The 19,452-nt window shown below is 39.3% G+C and overlaps 1 protein-coding gene across 2 annotated transcripts in view; it reads left to right on the top strand.

Annotated features, from left to right (window-relative positions):
- dlgap1a (discs, large (Drosophila) homolog-associated protein 1a) overlaps nucleotides 1-13,501 on the top strand; it is a 29,103-nt gene extending 15,602 nt beyond the window's left edge. The window contains exon 11 of one of the 2 annotated variants that reach the window (XM_005465082.4): nucleotides 5,553-13,501. In XM_005465082.4, coding sequence (XP_005465139.3) covers nucleotides 5,553-5,777 — 225 coding nt within the window. In that variant the 3' untranslated portion in view covers nucleotides 5,778-13,501. Of the gene's footprint in view, nucleotides 1-2,558; nucleotides 3,031-5,552 lie in introns of those variants that run through there. The other variant, XM_013267145.3, reaches the window with a different exon arrangement.
- The last annotated feature ends 5,951 nt before the right edge of the window (nucleotides 13,502-19,452 follow it).

Raw genomic sequence — 19,452 nt, 5'->3', positions numbered from 1 at the left:
TATTATATTTATTTATATATTTAAATACTGTTTAAGTCAGTTATACACAAGTTCAGTTGATATATACACAATACACTAGACTTGACATGATACCTGCATTTAATTAAAATAATTAACCTTAAACTAAGTGGAAATATTGAAAATAAAGGTTTAAGTCATGACAGAACAGAATCTTAGAGCAAGCAGTTTTCCATAACTCTCAAATGACTGAAAGCTACAGATAACCTTCTAGTGACATGCCTCTGTTATAGCCTAAATCAAACCTCATGTGACTCTGTCAGACTTCATATCCAACTTAATGATTAAAAAAAAAAAAAAAGAAAAACTTGGTTCACTGCTTTGACGTCAGAGAAAAGTAAGCAACACTAAAACAAGTGTCTTCCCCAGGACTGTATACAGAAAAAATCATCTGGATCTATGACAGAACAGTCCTTTTTATTGTCATGTTCTGTAAAAAAAAAAATTTAAAAAATGGTGTGATTATATGATTGTTGAAGATCCAAAAAGTTAAATATTGCTGAATCTGTTTGTTTTAAGCATCTAACTGTTGAACTCACAAGGGTCTCTGCATCAGCACTTTCAGTGGCTCTGAGTGTGATGATGTCAGACTGCTTAGTGACATAAATGTGCCTGCAAAGTTGTTGGAAGGCTTAAAAACTGAACATGAGCAAACACAGTCAGATAAAAATGAAAAAAATATTCAGTGTGACAATCAGAATGTGTTTCAGGATGTGTTTCTTATACTTGATTTAATCTGTCCAGGATTACAAGGTTGCAAAATGAAAGCATGTTGCCTTTTTTAATAGTTACTATTAAACAAACTGTTCATTTTAAGGTCCTTGTTCATGTGTGTTCTTAAGCCCCTCTCAGACGGGCATCCACTGATGTTAATCGTATGACATGTTAATATGTTTGATCGTGAGTCAGAAAAGAAACCAGTCCATTTATTTCATATATGTTTACCAACCAATTTATTAGGTATACTTGTTTAACTCCTTGCAAATATCTAACCAGATAATCACATAGGAGCAACTCAGTTCATGTAGACATGATCAAGATGTCCTGCTGAGCATCAGAATGTGGACAAAAGGTGATTTGAATGTATTCTCAAATGGCCTCTGCAGTCACCAGATCTCAATCTACTAGAGCACATATAGGATGTGGTAGAATGGGACCCACATACGGAATGTTTCCGGCAACTTGTTGAATCTATGCCATGAAGAATTGAGGGAATTCTGAAGGCAACAGAGAGTCCAACCTGGAACCTACACATAAAATAGCCAGTGTACAAATCGCAAATTGCATTCGTACTAGTTATGAAGTTATAAGTTATGCTGACAGTCTCACACCTTTAACTCAGATGTAAGGTGAGCCTACACTAATGTTTCACTGTTAGCAGAATAAAATGAATACAGCCTTTGAGTGTCAGATTCATCCATCACTGTGTGCAGTGAAGGCAGCAGTAGGGGAAATAGGAATACTTTGGATGGTGACCTACTTTGGAACATCCCTTAAGGTTCACAGGTTGTGTAGGGTTGTTTCTGTGTAGAGATTGTCTAAATAATAATAACAGCATAATTACTGCACTTTCACCAAAGAGTGTAGGTGTGGAATTATTTTTGCAATCAGTCTGGTACCATTTTTTTGCTTTTCCTTGTTTACAAAAAGTGAGGAAAAGTAAGGAAAAGATCATGGTTTTGTTATATGACGGCTGTGTGCAGGCAGGAAAAGGACCCAAAGTGCAGGCTCCGGAGACAAACGTGAACTTAAACAGCTTTAATGCTGAACTCAAAAAAGGGTAACGAAACTTCCAAAGTACAAACATTAACACAGGCCAGAAAACAAAACACACAGCACGAGTGAGGGTAGATAAGAGTAGATCACGACAATGACAAACTGAAACACAGGGCTTAAATACACAGAGGGAGCAATCAGGGAATGGGCAACAGGAGGGAAACACAGCTGGGGCAAATCAGGACTAACGAGACAAGGAAAGCAAAACCAGATACACTAACATGAAACACGGACTTTCAAAGTAAAACAGGAAACATAACACAGAGACACGAACTTAACAAGGGGATACCGCCGACAGGGGAGACAGCAACTATAGAACACAGAGACATAAACCATAAAACAGAACTCTAAGAAAGAAACCAAAGACTAGAAATGATAAATAATATAATAAACTCAAAACCCTGGGTCAACGACCCAGGCATCCTAACAGGTTTGGCTTAAAATCTCTATCCATGCAAAGCTGGCAGGGTGACGAGTCATGTCCTAACAAAAATCACAAAAAACAAAAGCATCTGACAATTTTACCCCCCTCCCCACTTGAAAAAAACAAAACAAAAAACTTTTATCATTAATGTGAATGACAGCTGAGGTTGCTGTGGTTATACAGATACTGTTGCCTGTGTATATGTGTGAGTGGATCTGTAAATATTTCAGATGTTCAGCAGTATCTACTGTGGCATCATTGTGAATATTAACTGGCTTTTTCATTTGCTCTCATTGTTGTCTTTTTCTTTCTTGTGTGTTTTTTGTGTGTGTGTTGACAGTGAAGGTGCTTGCAAACATCAGTCAACATAAGAGCAATGCCAACAGCACAAGGCCTTGACCCCTCTGGGCCTCCTAGGATTCATCATGTCTGTCTTTCCATCCATCTATCCATACTGCTCTCTGCTCCTGCTTCCTTCTTTCACTTACAGCCACCTTACTGTCTGTGGCTTTTTGCTTTATTTGTTGTGTGGCTAAAACATTTTACAGGACATCAAACTGCTACACACCAGTTCACAGTAGGTGCATTTATAAGGATTTGCAAAAGAAGTTACAAAATAGGGAAAATGAAGCTCAGGTTAACCCTTTATGATTGAAGTATAATTCAAATATTTTTTTTTCAAATGTACACAGCAAGTTTTCTCATTCTTCTGTTACTTAAATCAATAATAGATTTTTGTTTGCATATTTTTCCATTTAGTTAGTACAGTCCTGATCAAAAGTTAAAGACCACTTGAGAAATGGCCAAAAATCATATTTTGCATGGTTGGATCTTAACAAGGTTCCAAGTAGAGCTTCAACATGCAACAAGAAGAAATGGGAGTGAGAAAAACATTTTCTGAGCATGAAATTTATTGAAAACAACACTTAAACTGAAACAGGCTGTTTTAGAGCTGATCAAAAGTTTAGGACCATACCTCCAAAAAACCTGTAAGCTCCCCCAAAACAGAAATCAAAGTTCCAAACCTGAACTCTGTAATGAGTAGCTCCACCGTTATTGTTGAGCACTTCAAAATTTGTTGCAGCATGCTTGATGCAAGCTTTTCCATGAGGTGAGTGGGAACTTTTCTCCAAGTGGTGAAGACGGCCGCATGAAGGGCATCTACTGTTCTCAATTGGATTTGGATCAGGGGAACATGCAGGATGGTCCAAAAGGGTGACGTTATTCTCCTGGAAGAAGTCCCTTGTCCTGCGGGCGTTGTGTACTGTAGCGTTGTCCTTTTGAAAAACCCAGTCGTTACCACACAGACGAGGGCCCTCAGTCATGAGGGATGCTCTCTGCAACATCTGGACATAGCCAGTGGCCGTTTGACACCCCTGCACCCCTGAAGCTCCATTGTTCCACTGAAGGAAAAGCACCCCAGACCATTATGGCGCCGCCTCCACTGTGGCGTGTAGAAAACATCTCAGGTGGGATCTGCTTGTCGTGCCAGTAAAGTTGGAAACCATCAGGACCATCAAGGTTACATTTTTTCTCATCAGAGAATAAAATTTGCTTCCACCTTTCAGTGTCCCATGTTTGGTGCTGTCTTGCAAAGTTCAAACGGTCAGTTCTGTGGTGTTCAAGGAGACGAGGCCTTTTTTGTTTTTGAAGCCCTTCAGTCTCAGATGCCGTCTGATGGTTATGGGCTGCAGTCGGCACCAGTAACGGCTTTAATTTAGGTTGAGGATCGTCCAGTGCCTTGATGGCCAATTATATCGTGCGGCTCAGTGCTGAGACATTTTTTGGGGTCTTCCACTTGACTTTTTTGTTCCATAACCCCCACGATCATTTAAGAAATTCCAAATGACTGTTTTACTGCGTCCCACCTCACCAGCGATCGCACGCTGTGAGAGACCCTGCTTATGCACTTCAACAACCCAACCACGTTCAAAAAGGGAACGTTTTTTGCCTTTGCCATCAGAACGTCATGACAGCGTGACTACCTGACAGAAAATGACAGTGAATCCACATTTTTGCACAGGTTTGACCTTTTAAAGGCGTGTGGTCCTAAACTTTTGATCAGACCTCACGCCGAACGAAGCTTTTGACCTTTAGTTACCTGGGCGAGCTTCAGCTCTTTTATAATCACAGAACTGCAATGTGTGTATAAAGATATAAAAATATAAAAATGGTTATAACTGCACCTGCAATAAAGGTTAATATGGTGTCAGTCTGTTCAAATGTCTCAATGCCGTCTTAAAGCTATATGTGATATTATTAATGCACTGTTAATGCTGCAGATTATATTGTAACAGTAAAACAATTTCTTTAATTCCACAGATCCAACCATACAAAATATGATTTTGGGCCATTTTTCAAGTGGTCTTTAACTTATGATCTGGACTTTATTTGTTCAATCAAAGCTGCTTCAGCAACTTAGACTGGTACACAAGTAAGCGTACTTCATAAATCTTGTTTGATATTTTCCTTGAGATTTACTTGGCAGGAAATCAATTTTCTGTATTTAATTGTATCATTTCAATTATATGATTTTTGTAATTTAGCTAGCTTAAAGAGCAGCAATAATTTTACCAAAATTGTCAAAAGTTTTGTTTTTAGGCCCCTCTTCGGTTCATATTTTTATCAATTAAAACGACACGGTACTCGCATTTTAATAGCTGAGATCAGCAAGTGTAAAAATGAAGATAAACATTGGGTTGGAAAGTGTATTTGTAAAGGACTTTTCTAAACGAAGACGATACCAAGTGCTTTATAGGAGGCTCATTGTGTTTCTTGAGCCAGACTTTGGGTGTCCCTGAATACAGTATTAACTTAACTGCCAGACTGAAGAGCAGAGCTATAAAATCATTCTTTCAGGACATTTATTGTGTCATAGAATGGAATCTAAATATTTAATAAATTTGAGCTGTATCAGTCCTGCGAAGAAATAAAGAAAATGGCATATGTGCAGGAACAGACCTTGTCACAGGATAGATAGAAAAGATGCATGCACACAGATAAAAGGACCCTTTCTCACTTGAAAATATCTATCTTACAATCATGCCAAAGCCTTGTTTGTTCAGACAAATACATCTGTCTCTGTCAGAGGTATGACTTCAGCTGTCTTCAAGCATATAGATTGTTACACAGCAACCAAAAAACCTTATTTGAAAGAGAAAATGGAAAGATTCTGATAATCAGTGGGTGACTCACTACATAGATACAGAATTCTACAGAATGGAACTCATCTTAAGTCATTTTCATTCCTAGGGATACATTAGCACACACACACAAATAAGTATGTCTTTTTCCTGAAATGTTCTGCCCTTCCCTCCTACCATCCCCCTCCCAGGAGAGGCGGCTCCCACCTCCAGTGCCAAAAAAGCCACCCAAGGGCCCCCAACATCATCCCCCGCTGGCCAGAGACCGCTCACTGGAAAGCTCAGAGAAACAGCGGCAGGAGGCCAGGAAGCGCCTGTTGGCCGCCAAGAGAGCGGCATCTGTACGACAAAACTCAGCTACAGAGAGCGCTGACAGCATCGAGATCTACATCCCCGAGGCTCAGACAAGGCTATGAGGACACTGCCAGAGCCACATAGGGTTGACACGCAGTACACACCATTCACACAACAAATGTATGGTTGTCCACACAAAGGCAAATGGGTTTCACCACATCTGGATATATTATTTCATTATGCACAATGCACTCTGAAGATAAATAGAGCTGGAACATTGATGGAACATGTGCCCTTTCCCAATGCTCACCTGTCTCCTGACTGATTTAGTTACCTGTAAATGTAACCATGCTTCCTCTTGATCCAAACTCAGGATCCACATGGTCCAAACTTGGTCATGTTTAAACATTCTTTAGAGCAGCAACATGGCAGACACCCCAAAGCTGGTTTTAAAATTTCAGTTTATATTCATCAGTTTTCACAGAGTGAGTGTATAGTAGGGAACACTCTCCTGACTGGAGTTTACAGGTGTGATTTATCTCATGATCAGGTGTTGAACCATAACACTAGTTTGACTTAACAAGTTTACATATCTACAGAGGAAGCAGGTCTTCTTCCATGGGGTATAGCACGTTCATGGACTGTCTATAAATGAGTGGCTGTGCTTTCCAGGTCACAAAAATGAAATCAGCCAACCTAATCTTTAGCTCCAATAGACTCGTGTTCAAAAAGTGTCAACTCCTCTCATTAAATCCCTTAAATAAATTTCTCCAAAAGTTATTGTGGTATATTAGCTCATTTTATCACTTTTGAAAGGACTTGCTGAATCAGGTAGTTCATATTAGGCCTCACACAGACACTTGCTCAAATACAGTCACTCCTGACTCCAAAGTAACAAAGGTGGTGATTGGTCTCATAAGGGTAGCCCAAAATCCAGTGGGTGAAGTCACTGTGGTTATGTCAGTTTGTTGCCATGTTGCCATAGTAACCCAGAACAGAAAAACTCATTCCAGCACCTTTTATGTTTTTTACTTATGTTTTTGTAGCCTCTGTAGATCCCATACAGGAGACGGGAAGGCATGGGGTCAGATGCCTGAAATCTGGACCACTAAATGGTGACGCTATGAAATCCAAACGTTCATTCTTTTAATTGTTTAGGGTTATCAGCTGAACAGATTTGGTCAGATCATACAGGTGTCTTTTAAATGCCTTTTTAACTTGTACAAATGTGTACTGCACAGAAGTGATGGACAATCTTACATATGCACACAGAAGTAATAATAATCTTGTGTGACATGAAAATACTTCACATGCCACTCGTACATAATGAACACATGAGTGCTCACAGGCAATTTCTTTGGTCTTGTGGCTGAATGAACACAGCAGGCTGGTCTGGTATAAAAACACTCCCCCCTCTGGAGAATGCCATAATCACGATTGTTCATCTTCCTCTAAACCTCCACGTAATTAGCAACTAGTATTTTCTTCCTCTAGATGAACCCTATTAAAAATGACTGAAATGTTTTAAGAAGATCTCTGTTGTTTTGCAAATTTCAATACAATGTTATACTTTGGACATCATTCTGTGGACAAAGTAGCAGTTTAACAGCTCCACTACTAGTCAGAGACACTGCTAACACAAGCCTTCAGACAATTTAACTGGAATTTTTCCATATTTGAGTTGTTTCAAGCCTGTCTGACATGGTCGCTCTGTCTCTGCAGTTCAGTGCTGTGCTGACCAAAACGACAAAAAAATAAACTTATAAATAAACAGAATTTTATTTTAATGCTACTTGTGTAAGCAGAAAGCCTTCACATGAATTATTAAGTGCTCGTACTGTCAGAAAGGCTGCAGTGTGTCATAAAAGTGTTTGTATCACCACCTGTGCACAGGTTTAGAAATTCTCCCTTTCTTTGGTTTGACTTTAGTTTGTATCTCCTTGTTGGCTTTCAAGGTGATTTGCCTTTTACGGGGTACATTTATACTGAAACAGTGTTGGGAATAGTGCATTGATGGTGCTGAGAGAGATACATACAGTTGTGGTCAGACGTTTACTTACACTCATCATGGGCATGAATATCATAGTAATTTGGAGCTTTTAATCATTTCTTTTCACTGTTCTTTTTCCAGGGTGGAATGCCTGTACCACATACATCTTTAATGGACTTAAAAAACAAGTTTGAGTTTATTTCGGATTTTCTTTAATCCACACAGGGTCAAAATGCAACCTCAAACATGTACTCCTACATGTTATTTGGTTAAATGTCCCCTTAGCAAGCTGCATCTCGACCAGATGCTTTTGGTACTCATCAACAAGCTTCTGATATAATTTTGGCTGGATGTTTGAGTACTGTTCTTGGCAGAATTGAAAGAGTTCATTTAAATGAGTTAGTCAGTCAGTCAGTCAGTCCACACATTTACAATAGTGTTCGAGTCCAGGGATTTGGGAAGACCATTCCAGAATCTTAATGTTTTCCTGTTTTATCTATTCCAAAAAGTTTTGATTTGTGTTTGGGATCATTGTCTTTTTTCACCCATCTAGCTGTTGGTTCGAGTTGAAGTTGAAGGGTTTGGAGGTTGTCCTCCATTATTCCATCCAATTGGGCAATGTACCACTGGCAGCAAAACAGCCCCAGAGCATGATGCTGCCACCACCATGCTTAACAGCTGGTACAGTGTTATTAACGCTGCAAGCATCACCTTTACTCCTCCAAGCATAGCTCTTGTTATTGTGGCCAAATTGCTCAATTAATGTCTCCCTGGCCATAAAACGTTCACCAGAAGGTTTTCCATTTGGGCAGCTGCAAATTTCAATCAAGCTTGAAGGTTTCAATTTTGGAGTGTAGACTTTTTTCTTGGTCTAGTTTACAGATCATGGCAGGCTTGAGCCTTAGTGGTTCCTGGGTTGTTCCTGAACATCCTGAGTAAGTTCCTCTCATTTGAGGGTGAAGGTGGTAACACATCTGAATAACTTGTACTCATGTACAGTTGTTTGAACTGATGATTTGGAAACTTATTGGTTTAGAAATGGCTTTAACAGATCTTCCAACTTGTATGAATTTATAATTCTCCTTAGATCTTCACTGAGTTCCTTAGACTTTACCATTGCTCTGACTATTCATCAATCCAGTGAGTGCTGGAAAATCATTTTTATGCTTCAAAGAACAACTACCACTTGCTGTCAGTCATGATCACTAATGAGAAATTGATATGTAAATGGACAGGTTCTTATATAGCACTTTTCTACTCTACTTGAACACTTAAAGCACTTTATACGACTTGCCACATCATCTACATCTACATACAAGTGATTTCTATGTTACATTCATACACACATCAGACGGCATCCTGCCCAAGGATACTTAGGCATGAGACTGGAGTAGCCAGGGATTGAACCACCAACCTTCCAATCAGTACCATGACCCTGCCTGGATTAGAGAAAACAAAAAATCAAAATAAATTCAAACTTGTGCACTCAATTCGTTTTTTTTAGTTTTCTAAATTAATTCCACCCTGGAAAAGAAAGAACAGTAGAAAAAAGAAAGAAATGGGATCATGAAAAGCTCAAAATTTCCAATACATTTATGCCCATGACGAGTTTATGCAAACTTCTAACCTCAACTGTAACAGATGACCTTGCCATGATTTGAAGCTGATGTAAAGCTACAGTAATTATGCACTAAATTGTTCAGCTGATCACCCTTTACATTTGTTTACATTCACTGGCTAAAGACTGAGGTAAAATACTGAAATTAATTTGGGTTAAAACTAATAACGACATTGATATAAGCTTACTTGAGCTGTTTAAAAATGTATCATATCTTTTTGGACAGAAGGGGCTCAAAATTTAGTTTTCAGTAGTCATTCAGTGATATACATACATATTGTAATTTAACCACAACTATTATCTTTTCCTAAAATAGCCAAGTAGCTAAGTAGTTTTAGTGCCTGGTCAAACAGTGAGTGAAAACAAAGTTCAAATGTAAGACTAATAGAAAAATTTGACAGCCAGTAATCTTGTGTGGGATTTTAACTCTGGGCTTGTACAAAAAAAATCCCTCTAGTTTACGTTACCAGGCCATAAAGTAAACTTTATTGCATGTGATTCTGACTACAAAAGACAACAAATTCATGACAGAAGCAGAAATTATGATTCAGTTGGTTAATAATCTATAATGTAAAATATTCCTGTTGGATTATAGTTGCAAAACTAAAACAGAAGTTTGTAATTTGAGGTTTGAAGAGAGGTGGTAAGCCATTTGATTCTGTCATGAAACTCTCAGAAGCAGCTAGCAGCTACTTCATTCATGAAAAGCTGTTTGCTCACCTTTTGGTTACCCAAGTAGAGCTCAATGTCTAATTCGCACCATATGCAAAGTGAAAGTACTTGTGAATTCAGCCGCATTAGGAACTCAAATATTAGCCCTTGTTAGCCAACAGGATGAGAAAAAGTACAGACGATAGTTGGAATCAAGACAAAGAAACATATTTTCACACCTTATCATGAAGCCCTCTATGCCCTTTTTTTAATTTGCTATCTTTACATCAGATATTTGAATCAGATGGTTCCAGCTGTGCTCAATAAATTAGTCTTCTACTTCTGGAGGCTTCAGGAGAGAATTCACAGTCAGCGGTAAAATTCCATCTAATGGGTTTTTGCAACTCAATTTTGGGCCAAATGCATTTCAGTTTGCCTGATTACATAGACTTTGTGTGTAATTGCACCTTATGAATACTTTTCTTAAAGTTTGGTGAGAATGCATCATAACCCTGATGATGTCATCAGGTTTATCGTAGTTTGGGCTGGTTAAAAACACATTGTTTGGTGGTGTTAACAAAGAGACACTGTCTGATACTAAGGGGTAAAAGTTTGAAAATCACACCCACGTTGCTTTGATTCTGACTATTTTGTCTCTTTGGAATTAAAATATGTCAGTGTGCAGTGCCAAAGTCTTGGAGTACCCAGAAAAAACAGACTGAAGCTTATTAAGCTCACTATGTTTGGACTGATCACATTTTGTGTGCAGACTTCTCCTTCAACAGAAATAACTTTAGTGAAAGAGGCGAACACTCAGTACTGACATGAAATTGCTGCCTGTTACTGCTTACACATAATGAGACATTTTGACCTGGGTACGAAAATGCCATAAGAAGACATTCCAAATTCATCTGGGTTTTATGTTTGACTTCTTGTCTAAGAAGCTGCTTCATCAGTGACAAAGGAAAATGTTTAGGGCCAAGCTGATTCTCTCTGAGCCACTTCATGTTGTTAAACTGTGATAATGACATTTATACTACTACAACTGCTATGTATACCAACATGTATCTATTAACAAACTGCCATTCATTTCTTCAACAATCTGGAAATCATAAGTAGGATTCAGAGAATTCTACAGATGATTCTAAGATAATAATGATGAAGTGTTGTTAATGAAAGTATTCAGTATTATTTTCTTCTTTTGTAATGATGAGGTGTGTGTTAGCGTGTGTGGTGAAGGAACGTAATTTTGTACAGGATTTGATTACCTCTGTGTTTTAATGATAATGACAGTGAGCCATATTCAGCGTAAAACACCTTTCTTATCAAGAGGAAAGGGCCATACCACTGCAGATTGAATATGGTTTGGATTTTTGTTTTTTGCATTTACAGAATCATTTCTTTTGTATTCCAGTAGCAAGCTTACTGTCTGTGAGTTTGGGGAGACATGTTGAGTGCGGACAACATGATACAAATGTGAGCAGGAAGCAGAGAGACATACATTTTTAATGTCCTGTATTAAAATTTGCAAGCTTCTCAAATTAAAGTGTTGGTTGGACATGCAGAAATAACTGCTAAATAAAAGCCCAAACTCGAAACTAAGATTATTAAAAGTGATGAAGCATAAAAACAAAAATGTTAAGGAACTATGGAAGATCAGGGCTGTCAGAAAAAAATGTAAACAAAATATCTCTGTCTCGGTTTTTTTGTATCTATGACAAACAGACATGGCATGACAAACGAGAGGAGTTCTGTGAGTGACTGGCAGTACAAGTTAATTTCAATAATGACGACCACTCGGTTTACAGCAGTGCAAATTAGCAGGATCTGATATGAGAACAATATCAGATATGTTAAGCTATATATTAAAATTCACAAGAAGATCCAGTGATTTTAATGATTCTCTAACAGGAAAGAAAGCACGCTGGAGTTGTTCAGGCAGGTCATTCTACAACTGAGGAGTGGAGCAAATGCTCAGTCATGCTTTGTCTTTAAGCGTGAAGTTCTCTGGTTCCTGGTGAGGAGTGCTTGCTGCACTCTGGTTTGTATGAAGACAGCAGTTCCAAAATGCATTGTGGAGGCAGACATTTTGAACAATCTAGAATCTATTCATTGATTTGTGGTTGATATCGGTTAAAGGGTTTTATATTTAACTACACTAAAACCTGAAAATAGATCTGCAAAAAATGAATGAACTAAAATGGAATAAATAATACAGAAGAAGTATTAATATTTGTTAGTTTGGTCAAATGATATCACAACTTGCCTGATGAGACTTTGATGGATGTGTTTGCTAAGACTCTATAAGAGTGAGTCACCACTTTAAAAATTCTCTGTGTTTTTATTGTAATACCTATTCCGATTTTCCTAAATCTTGTTTCTGATATATGCCTGGCATTCAATAATAATTAGGAAGACTAAAATTAAGACCCAAACAAATAGAAACAATAAACCCAAACATTTTCAAACAATTAAAACAAACTGGAAACTAAAGTGACTTAAGTTAGAATGAAATAAACATAAAACTAATTAGAAAAAAAATTCAAAGATGTAATAATTCTGGTTTGTTAAAAGAATGAAATAAAAGCATGAATCATAAATGTAAAGAAAGTGATATTCCTCAGATGGTAGAAGCAGGACTGGACTAAATCTGAAAAGTCAGATTAGAATCGAATAGAACTCCAACTCATAGAGGACTGATGACTCCTATTTTGTAAATATTTAGTTGAATTTTACTGAAATTGGAAATACCTTTATTTTTAAAAGAGTTTAAAGAGTTGATCGTCATTGACATAGCAATGAAATGAAATGTTTCTCTATACAGTGTGGCCAAGTAGCAGTATATAGTATAAAATTAAATGGGAAAAGAAATTAAAACATCCAATTTCAGTTTTATGTATCTTTTTAGTTTTTTAATATTAGCAGTTCTGGACATTCATACATTCAACTTTAGATATACTGATGCTGAACATCTCTGCAACTCCAACCAGTGGCGGATTTGAGCTCCCTGATTCTCTGCGTTTTTCCTCAGGAAGGAATGGGAAAGAACAGGTCATTTTTAAAATCAGGGTCTCCCAGACATGTTGATCTGTTAATCACAGTCTGTGTGTATGTGCGCACGTGTGTGTGTGTGCGTGTGTGTGCATTCAAAATTTGGATGTGTATCATTTGTATATATATAAAACCATGTCGAAGATATACATTGGATGCAAGGTCTCTATAAAGTGCTTCCTGAGTCTCTTGTTTTCTATGTTGGGCCTTCCCTCTGTATGGTCTGGTAGCCTCATAGAGTCATTCTGTAAATTAACTCTCTACTTATCCCTGCAACCGATTTCTGGTGTTTGTACAGAAAATGATAAGGGTGTTTCATAACGCATGCAGACACAATATTAGTACTTACGAATCTATATCTAAGTTGAAAACATGTATTTGGTTTATTTATGATCTTATTTATTGATTTTCTAAACTATGAAATTCTGTTGAAGTGGTCTGTCATGCTCTTATGATCTTATGTTGTATTGTAGAGAGATGATTATATGTCCATAACTATTGATCAGCCCATAATAAAATAACTATCGACTCTTCCATGACTGATCTCTATTTATAACAAATCATCATCAGATTGTGTAATTAATCCCCATGGTTGTGTTGATATCTTTTGTAGACATCAGAGGACTGGAAAATCAAGCCCAGGCAGCTTTATTAGTAAAGTACCTCCACAGGTGATCCAGCCTACTTTATTAGCAAAGACATAAGACTAAATACACACACACACACACACACACACACACACACACACACACAGTGAATTCAGCTTAATTTTGTCCAGTTCAATTGAATTTTATTCATACAGTGCCAAATCACAACAACAGAGTTGCCTCAAGGGACATTAACTAAGGCAAAGACCCTACACCAGGGGTGCTCACACTTTTTCCGCATGTGAGCTACTTATAAAATGACCAAGTCAAAATGATCTACCCACTACAAAAATCCAAAACATATACTTATTTATAAATATATTGAGGATTCTTTATATCTGCAATGTATATACATGCATAACCGCAATATCCAATATTTCACAACACAATTAACTATGTAAATTTTTTGTCATTACCTGAGTTTACTCTGATGACTTGCACTGAATTGAATCAGCCAGGGATGCATAGTCCGGACAGTAGCTGCTGACAGCCAGCCTCAAACACACTTCCAAATGTTCATCAGTCATGGTGGAACGGTACTTGGACTTAATGATCTTCATGTGGGAAAATGATGACTCACATAAATAAGTGGAGCCGAATAATGCAGTCAAAGAGGCAGCACATTTCCTCATGTTGGGGTACTTTACTTCTGTGAGTAAGTTCCAGAACTGTCCATGATCTCTGGACTTCAGCTCAATGTCGGCTTGTAGTGTCAAAATCTCATCTTCCACTCCAGAGTTCAGGTGAAATAGTTTTGCAATTTTTGATGCGAGTGAATCGACCTCAGCATCTTCCCGAAAAGGATAGCACATGAAGGTAGCGACTGGCTCGAGCAAAGAAAAGTCTTGAAAGCGTTTGTCAAACTCTGACAGACAATTGTCAATCTGCTCTGTGTAGCGTGCACTGTCAAGTTGCAAACAGGCCATTCCTTGCATCTCCAGCTCTGACGCCAGGTTTTGAAAGTTTATCAAATCATGGCGCTGCAGCTTTAAAGAGAGATGTTGCATCTTTCGTTTGAAAGCATTAACTGAGCTGATCATGTTGATCACTGTTTTGTCTTTTCCTTGCAGCTCTAGATTAAGGTCATTCAACATGTTTGTCAGATCGGTTAAAAATGCCAAGTCTAACAGCCACTGACCGTCATTAAGTTGCATGTATTCTGCTTGTCCAGCTACACGGAAAAACTCCTTAATCTCCGGACAGAGCTCTCGAAATCTTTGCAGGAATTTCCCTCGACTAAGCCACCTCACGTCAGTGTGTAGCAACAACTCAGAGTGGTCGCAGTCAGCCTTCTCCAGATGTGCACGAAATAACCGTCTTTGAAGAGATCTGGCGCGAATAGAACAGGCGATCTTCGTTGCAACATTCATGATCTCCTTCATGTTGAGCATTTTAGCGCATAACGCTTGTTGGTGGATTATGTAATGGTAATTTAGGAAGTCCGGGAAAGCATCGTCCTGCCTGCACTTGGCAATAAATCCATTCAAGCGGCCAACCATTGCGGGTGCTCCATCTGTGGTAATAGACACCAATTTGTACACTGGGAGCTGGGTTTTCTCGATAAAGTTTTTGAACGACTGAAATATGTCCTCTCCTCGCGTCTGTTCTTTCATGGGCAGGACTGTTAATAGCTCTTCTTTTGCAGTGATATCAGTAAACACCATACGAATGAAAATGCACACCTGGGCTGTGTCACTCACGTCCGTAGATTCGTCCAACTGCAGTGAGAAACACTGGCAATCTCCGATGTCCTTCCAAAGTTGCTGGGTTAAATCCTCCGCCATGGCTTCACAGCGCCGTGTAACTGTACTTCTTGACAGCTGGAGAGCTTTGATCGAAGATGTTATTTCTGCCTTATTTTTAAAGTCTCGGAACAATGAGTCAGCTGCTTCAACGAATGCCTCTTTTACCATCTCTCCATCTTGAAAAGACTTCTTGTTTTTAACGATGATGTGACTCACCCGGAACGATGCTTCGGTGGCGGCTTTCGCTTTTGAAGTTTGTTGTGTGAAAAATGACTGCTGTCCGGACAACTGGGATTTTAGTTCCTTCACCTTTTTCTTTCTTAGCTCGCTTTTCGGCGGGAATGTAGTGTCGTATTTTCCGTGAACAGTTCAAAAATGCCGCTCCACATTTCCCTTCTTTGGCATTGCGATGGTAGCCTGGCAGATGAGGCAAACGCACTTCGAAAATGACATCGTGAAAAAAAAGTCCTCCTCCCATTCCGTATGAAAGTGATACGTTTTTGTCTTCTTACTTGGTCCAGCTCCCTCACTCATTTTTAACCCTTTCTTAGGTTTAAGAGAAAAAACCGAGAGCTAAAAATTGGAGTTAACTCGCTGACTAGCTTGTCAGTTTTACTACACTTCGCGCCGCTGTTTGCGCATGCGCAGCGACCTAAGCGTCAGAAAAAATCTGATGTCATCTGACTGGCTTCCCTGTATCAATCAAGTGACGGGATGGATGATAGGCTGGCATCTATTTTTTTAATGCCATGCGATCTACCAATACTACCTTTGCAATCGACTGGTCGATCGCGATCGACGTATTGAGCACTGCTGCCCTACACAACAGACAAAACACCAACAGTCACATGACCCCTTTTGAGCAAACACATTGGCAACAGTGGGAAGGAAAAACTCGCTTTTAACAGGAAGATGCCTCCGGCAGAACCAGGCTCAGGTAGGGGCAGCCATCTGCCATGACTGGATGGGATGAAGGGAAGAAGACAGGAAAAAGACATTCTGTAGGAGAGATCCAGAGATTAATAATAAATAATGATTGTATGCAGTGTGGTACAGTGTCTTTTTCTTGTTATTCTATTTCTTATTATGAAGTGCTTTGAACGATTAGCCATGCATCAAATCAAAACATCTCTTCCCGCCAACCTGGATCCATTTCAGTTTGCATACCCGTCAAACGGCTCGACCAATGATGCAATTTCAACTGCCCTTCACTCAACCCTCACACATCTGGACACTAGAGGCTCATACGTCAGAATGCTGTTCATAGACTTCAGTTCAGCATTCAACATGATCATTCCCCAGCAACTCATACATAAACTGGATCTGCTGGGGATCAGCACCTCGCTGTGTAACTGGCTGCTGGATTTTCTGACAGGAAGACAGCAGGAAGTACGGGTCAACAGCAACACCTCCAGCACAAGAACACTGAATACAGGGGCTCCCCAAGGATGTGTGTTGAGCCACACATCCTTGGGGAGCCCCTGTATTCATCAAATTTGCAGACGACTCAACTGTGGTAGGTCATATCAGCAACAACGATGAGACCTACTACAGGAGTGAAGTCAGGCGGAGTGGTGCAGCAACAACAACCTGTCCCTGAATGTGGAGAAGATTAAGAGCACCTTCAACAGAGGCACTGTTGAGAGTATCCTCACCAGCTGCATCACTGTGTGGTATGGCTCCTGTTGTGTTGTACATAAGACTTTTATTTTATTTTTATCTTTTTATCTTTATATTGTCTTAGTGTACACTGAAGGCCATGGGAGCATTGCAGTTTCCAATTCCTGTGTATGACTGCACATATGGTCGTTGGGAGCGTGTCAGGTTACATTTTACATTTACAGGTACTGCACTGCAGTGGTTTGTATCATATCTATCTAACAGACTCCAATTTGTACATGTAAATGGAGAGTCCTCTTCACACACTAAGGTCAATTATGGTGTTCCACAGGGTTTGGTGCTAGGACCAATTCTGTTTACGTTATACATGCTTCCCTTAGGCAGCATCATTAGAAGACATAGCATACATTTTCACTGCTATGCAGATGACACGCAGCTCTATCTATCCATGAAGTCAGATAACACACACCAATTAGTTAAACTGCAGGAATGTCTTAAAGACATAAAGACCTGGATGGCCGCTAACTTTCTGCTTCTTAATTCAGATCAAACTGAGGTTATTGTACTCGGCCCTGAAAATCTTAGAAATATGGTATCTAAGCAGATTCTTACTCTGGATGGCATTACCTTGGCCTCCAGTAACACTGTGAGGAACCTTGGAGTCATTTTTGACCAGGACATGTCCTTCAATGCACATATTAAACAAATATGTAAGACTGCTTTCTTCCATTTGTGCAACATCTCTAAAATTAGAAATATCCTGTCTCAGAGTGATGCTGAAAAACTAGTTCATGCATTTATTAATTCCAGGCTGGACTACTGTAATTCATTATTATCAGGATGTCCTAAAAACTCGCTGAAAAGCCTTCAGCTAATCCAAAATGCTGCAGCAAGAGTCCTGACAGGGACTAGAAAGAGAGAGCAGATTTCTCCTGTTTTGGCTTCCCTTCATTGGCTTCCTGTTAAATCCAGAATTGAATTCAAAATCCTGCTCCTCACATACAAGGTCTTAAGATAAGATGGGGCCTGATTATTATTGTAGTGATATGGTACTACAAGGTCATTAAGATAAGATGGGGCCTGATTATTTAATGACCTTGTAGTACCATATCACCCTATTAGAGCACTTCGCTCTCGCACTGCAGGCCTACTTGTTGTTCCTAGAGTATTTAAAAGTAGAATGGGAGGCAGAGCCTTCAGTTTTCAGGCCCCTCTTCTGTGGAACCAGCTTCCAGTTTGGATTCAGGAGACAGACACTATCTCTACTTTCAAGATTAGGCTTCAAACTTTCCTTTTTGCTAAAGCATATAGTTAGGGCTGGACCAGGTGACCCTGAATCCTCCCTTAGTTATGCTGCAATAGACGTAGGCTGCCGGGGGATTCCCATGATGCACTGAGTTTTTCCTTTCCAGTCACCTTTCTCACTCACTATGTGTTAATAGACCTCTCTGCATCAAATCATATCTGTTATTAACCTCTGTCTCTCTTCCACAGCATGAATTTATCCTGTCTTCCTTCTCTCACCCCAACCGGTCGCAGCAGATGGCCCCGCCCCTCCCTGAGCTTGGTTCTGCCGGAGGTTTCTTCCTGTTAAAAGGGAGTTTTTCCTTCCCACTGTCGCCAAAGTGCTTGCTCATAGGGGGTCATATGATTGTTGGGTTTTTCTCTGTACCTATGAAGCGCCTTGAGGCGACTTTTGCTGTAATTCGGCGCTATATAAATAAAATTGAATTGAATTGAATTGAACTGTGTGTTATACTTGTATAACTATGCATGTGACAAATAAAGAACCTTGAACCGGTCACAGGCCAGGCGAGTTAGCCGAGAAGCCGACGGACGTCAGCGCCGAACCCACGCTTTCAAACAAATCGCAGCTCCAACAGCAAAAGCTACAGCGTACTTTGTAGCTCCACCCACCCACCCACCAGCGCCAGGTAGCAGGGGGAAGCTCAGCTCCATGCTCCTTCCTACTAACACTATTTAATGCAAGCTGGAAACCTGTCGCTAGCTCCATACTCTCTACTGTTCTCCGTCGTCGTGATGTTTCCATCTCTCCTTTCGCTAAATGCTCAAGCAAGTTGGCAATGGGATGCCCGCTTCTTCCCTATCCACCATTCACAAACGTAGCAGCAAGCTTCCTACCACCATACTGCCAGTTTCTCAGCAAAGACGACACACACAAAAAAAAAGGCACCGAGTCGCCAGCAGTGTTGGTCAAGTTACTTGAAAAAAGTAATCAGTAACTAATTACTGATTACTTCCCCCAAAAAGTAATCCCGTTACTTTACTGATTACTTATTTTCAAAAGTAATTAATTACTTAGTTACTTAGTTACTTTTTAAAAACACAATTTACAGCCTGAATAGGTGATAAAGCGATAGATCTTTCAGCCCAATTCTACTTTTTCTGCATAATCCATCATACAAAATGTAATCAAATGGAAAAGTCTCTTTTTAAAACTTGGTTTTATTAGTT

The sequence above is a fragment of the Oreochromis niloticus genome, linkage group LG18 (assembly GCF_001858045.2).
Source record: "Oreochromis niloticus isolate F11D_XX linkage group LG18, O_niloticus_UMD_NMBU, whole genome shotgun sequence".
In the NCBI taxonomy this organism is placed as follows: Eukaryota; Metazoa; Chordata; class Actinopteri; order Cichliformes; family Cichlidae; genus Oreochromis; species Oreochromis niloticus.
This window is presented reverse-complemented; position numbering and strand designations above follow the sequence as displayed.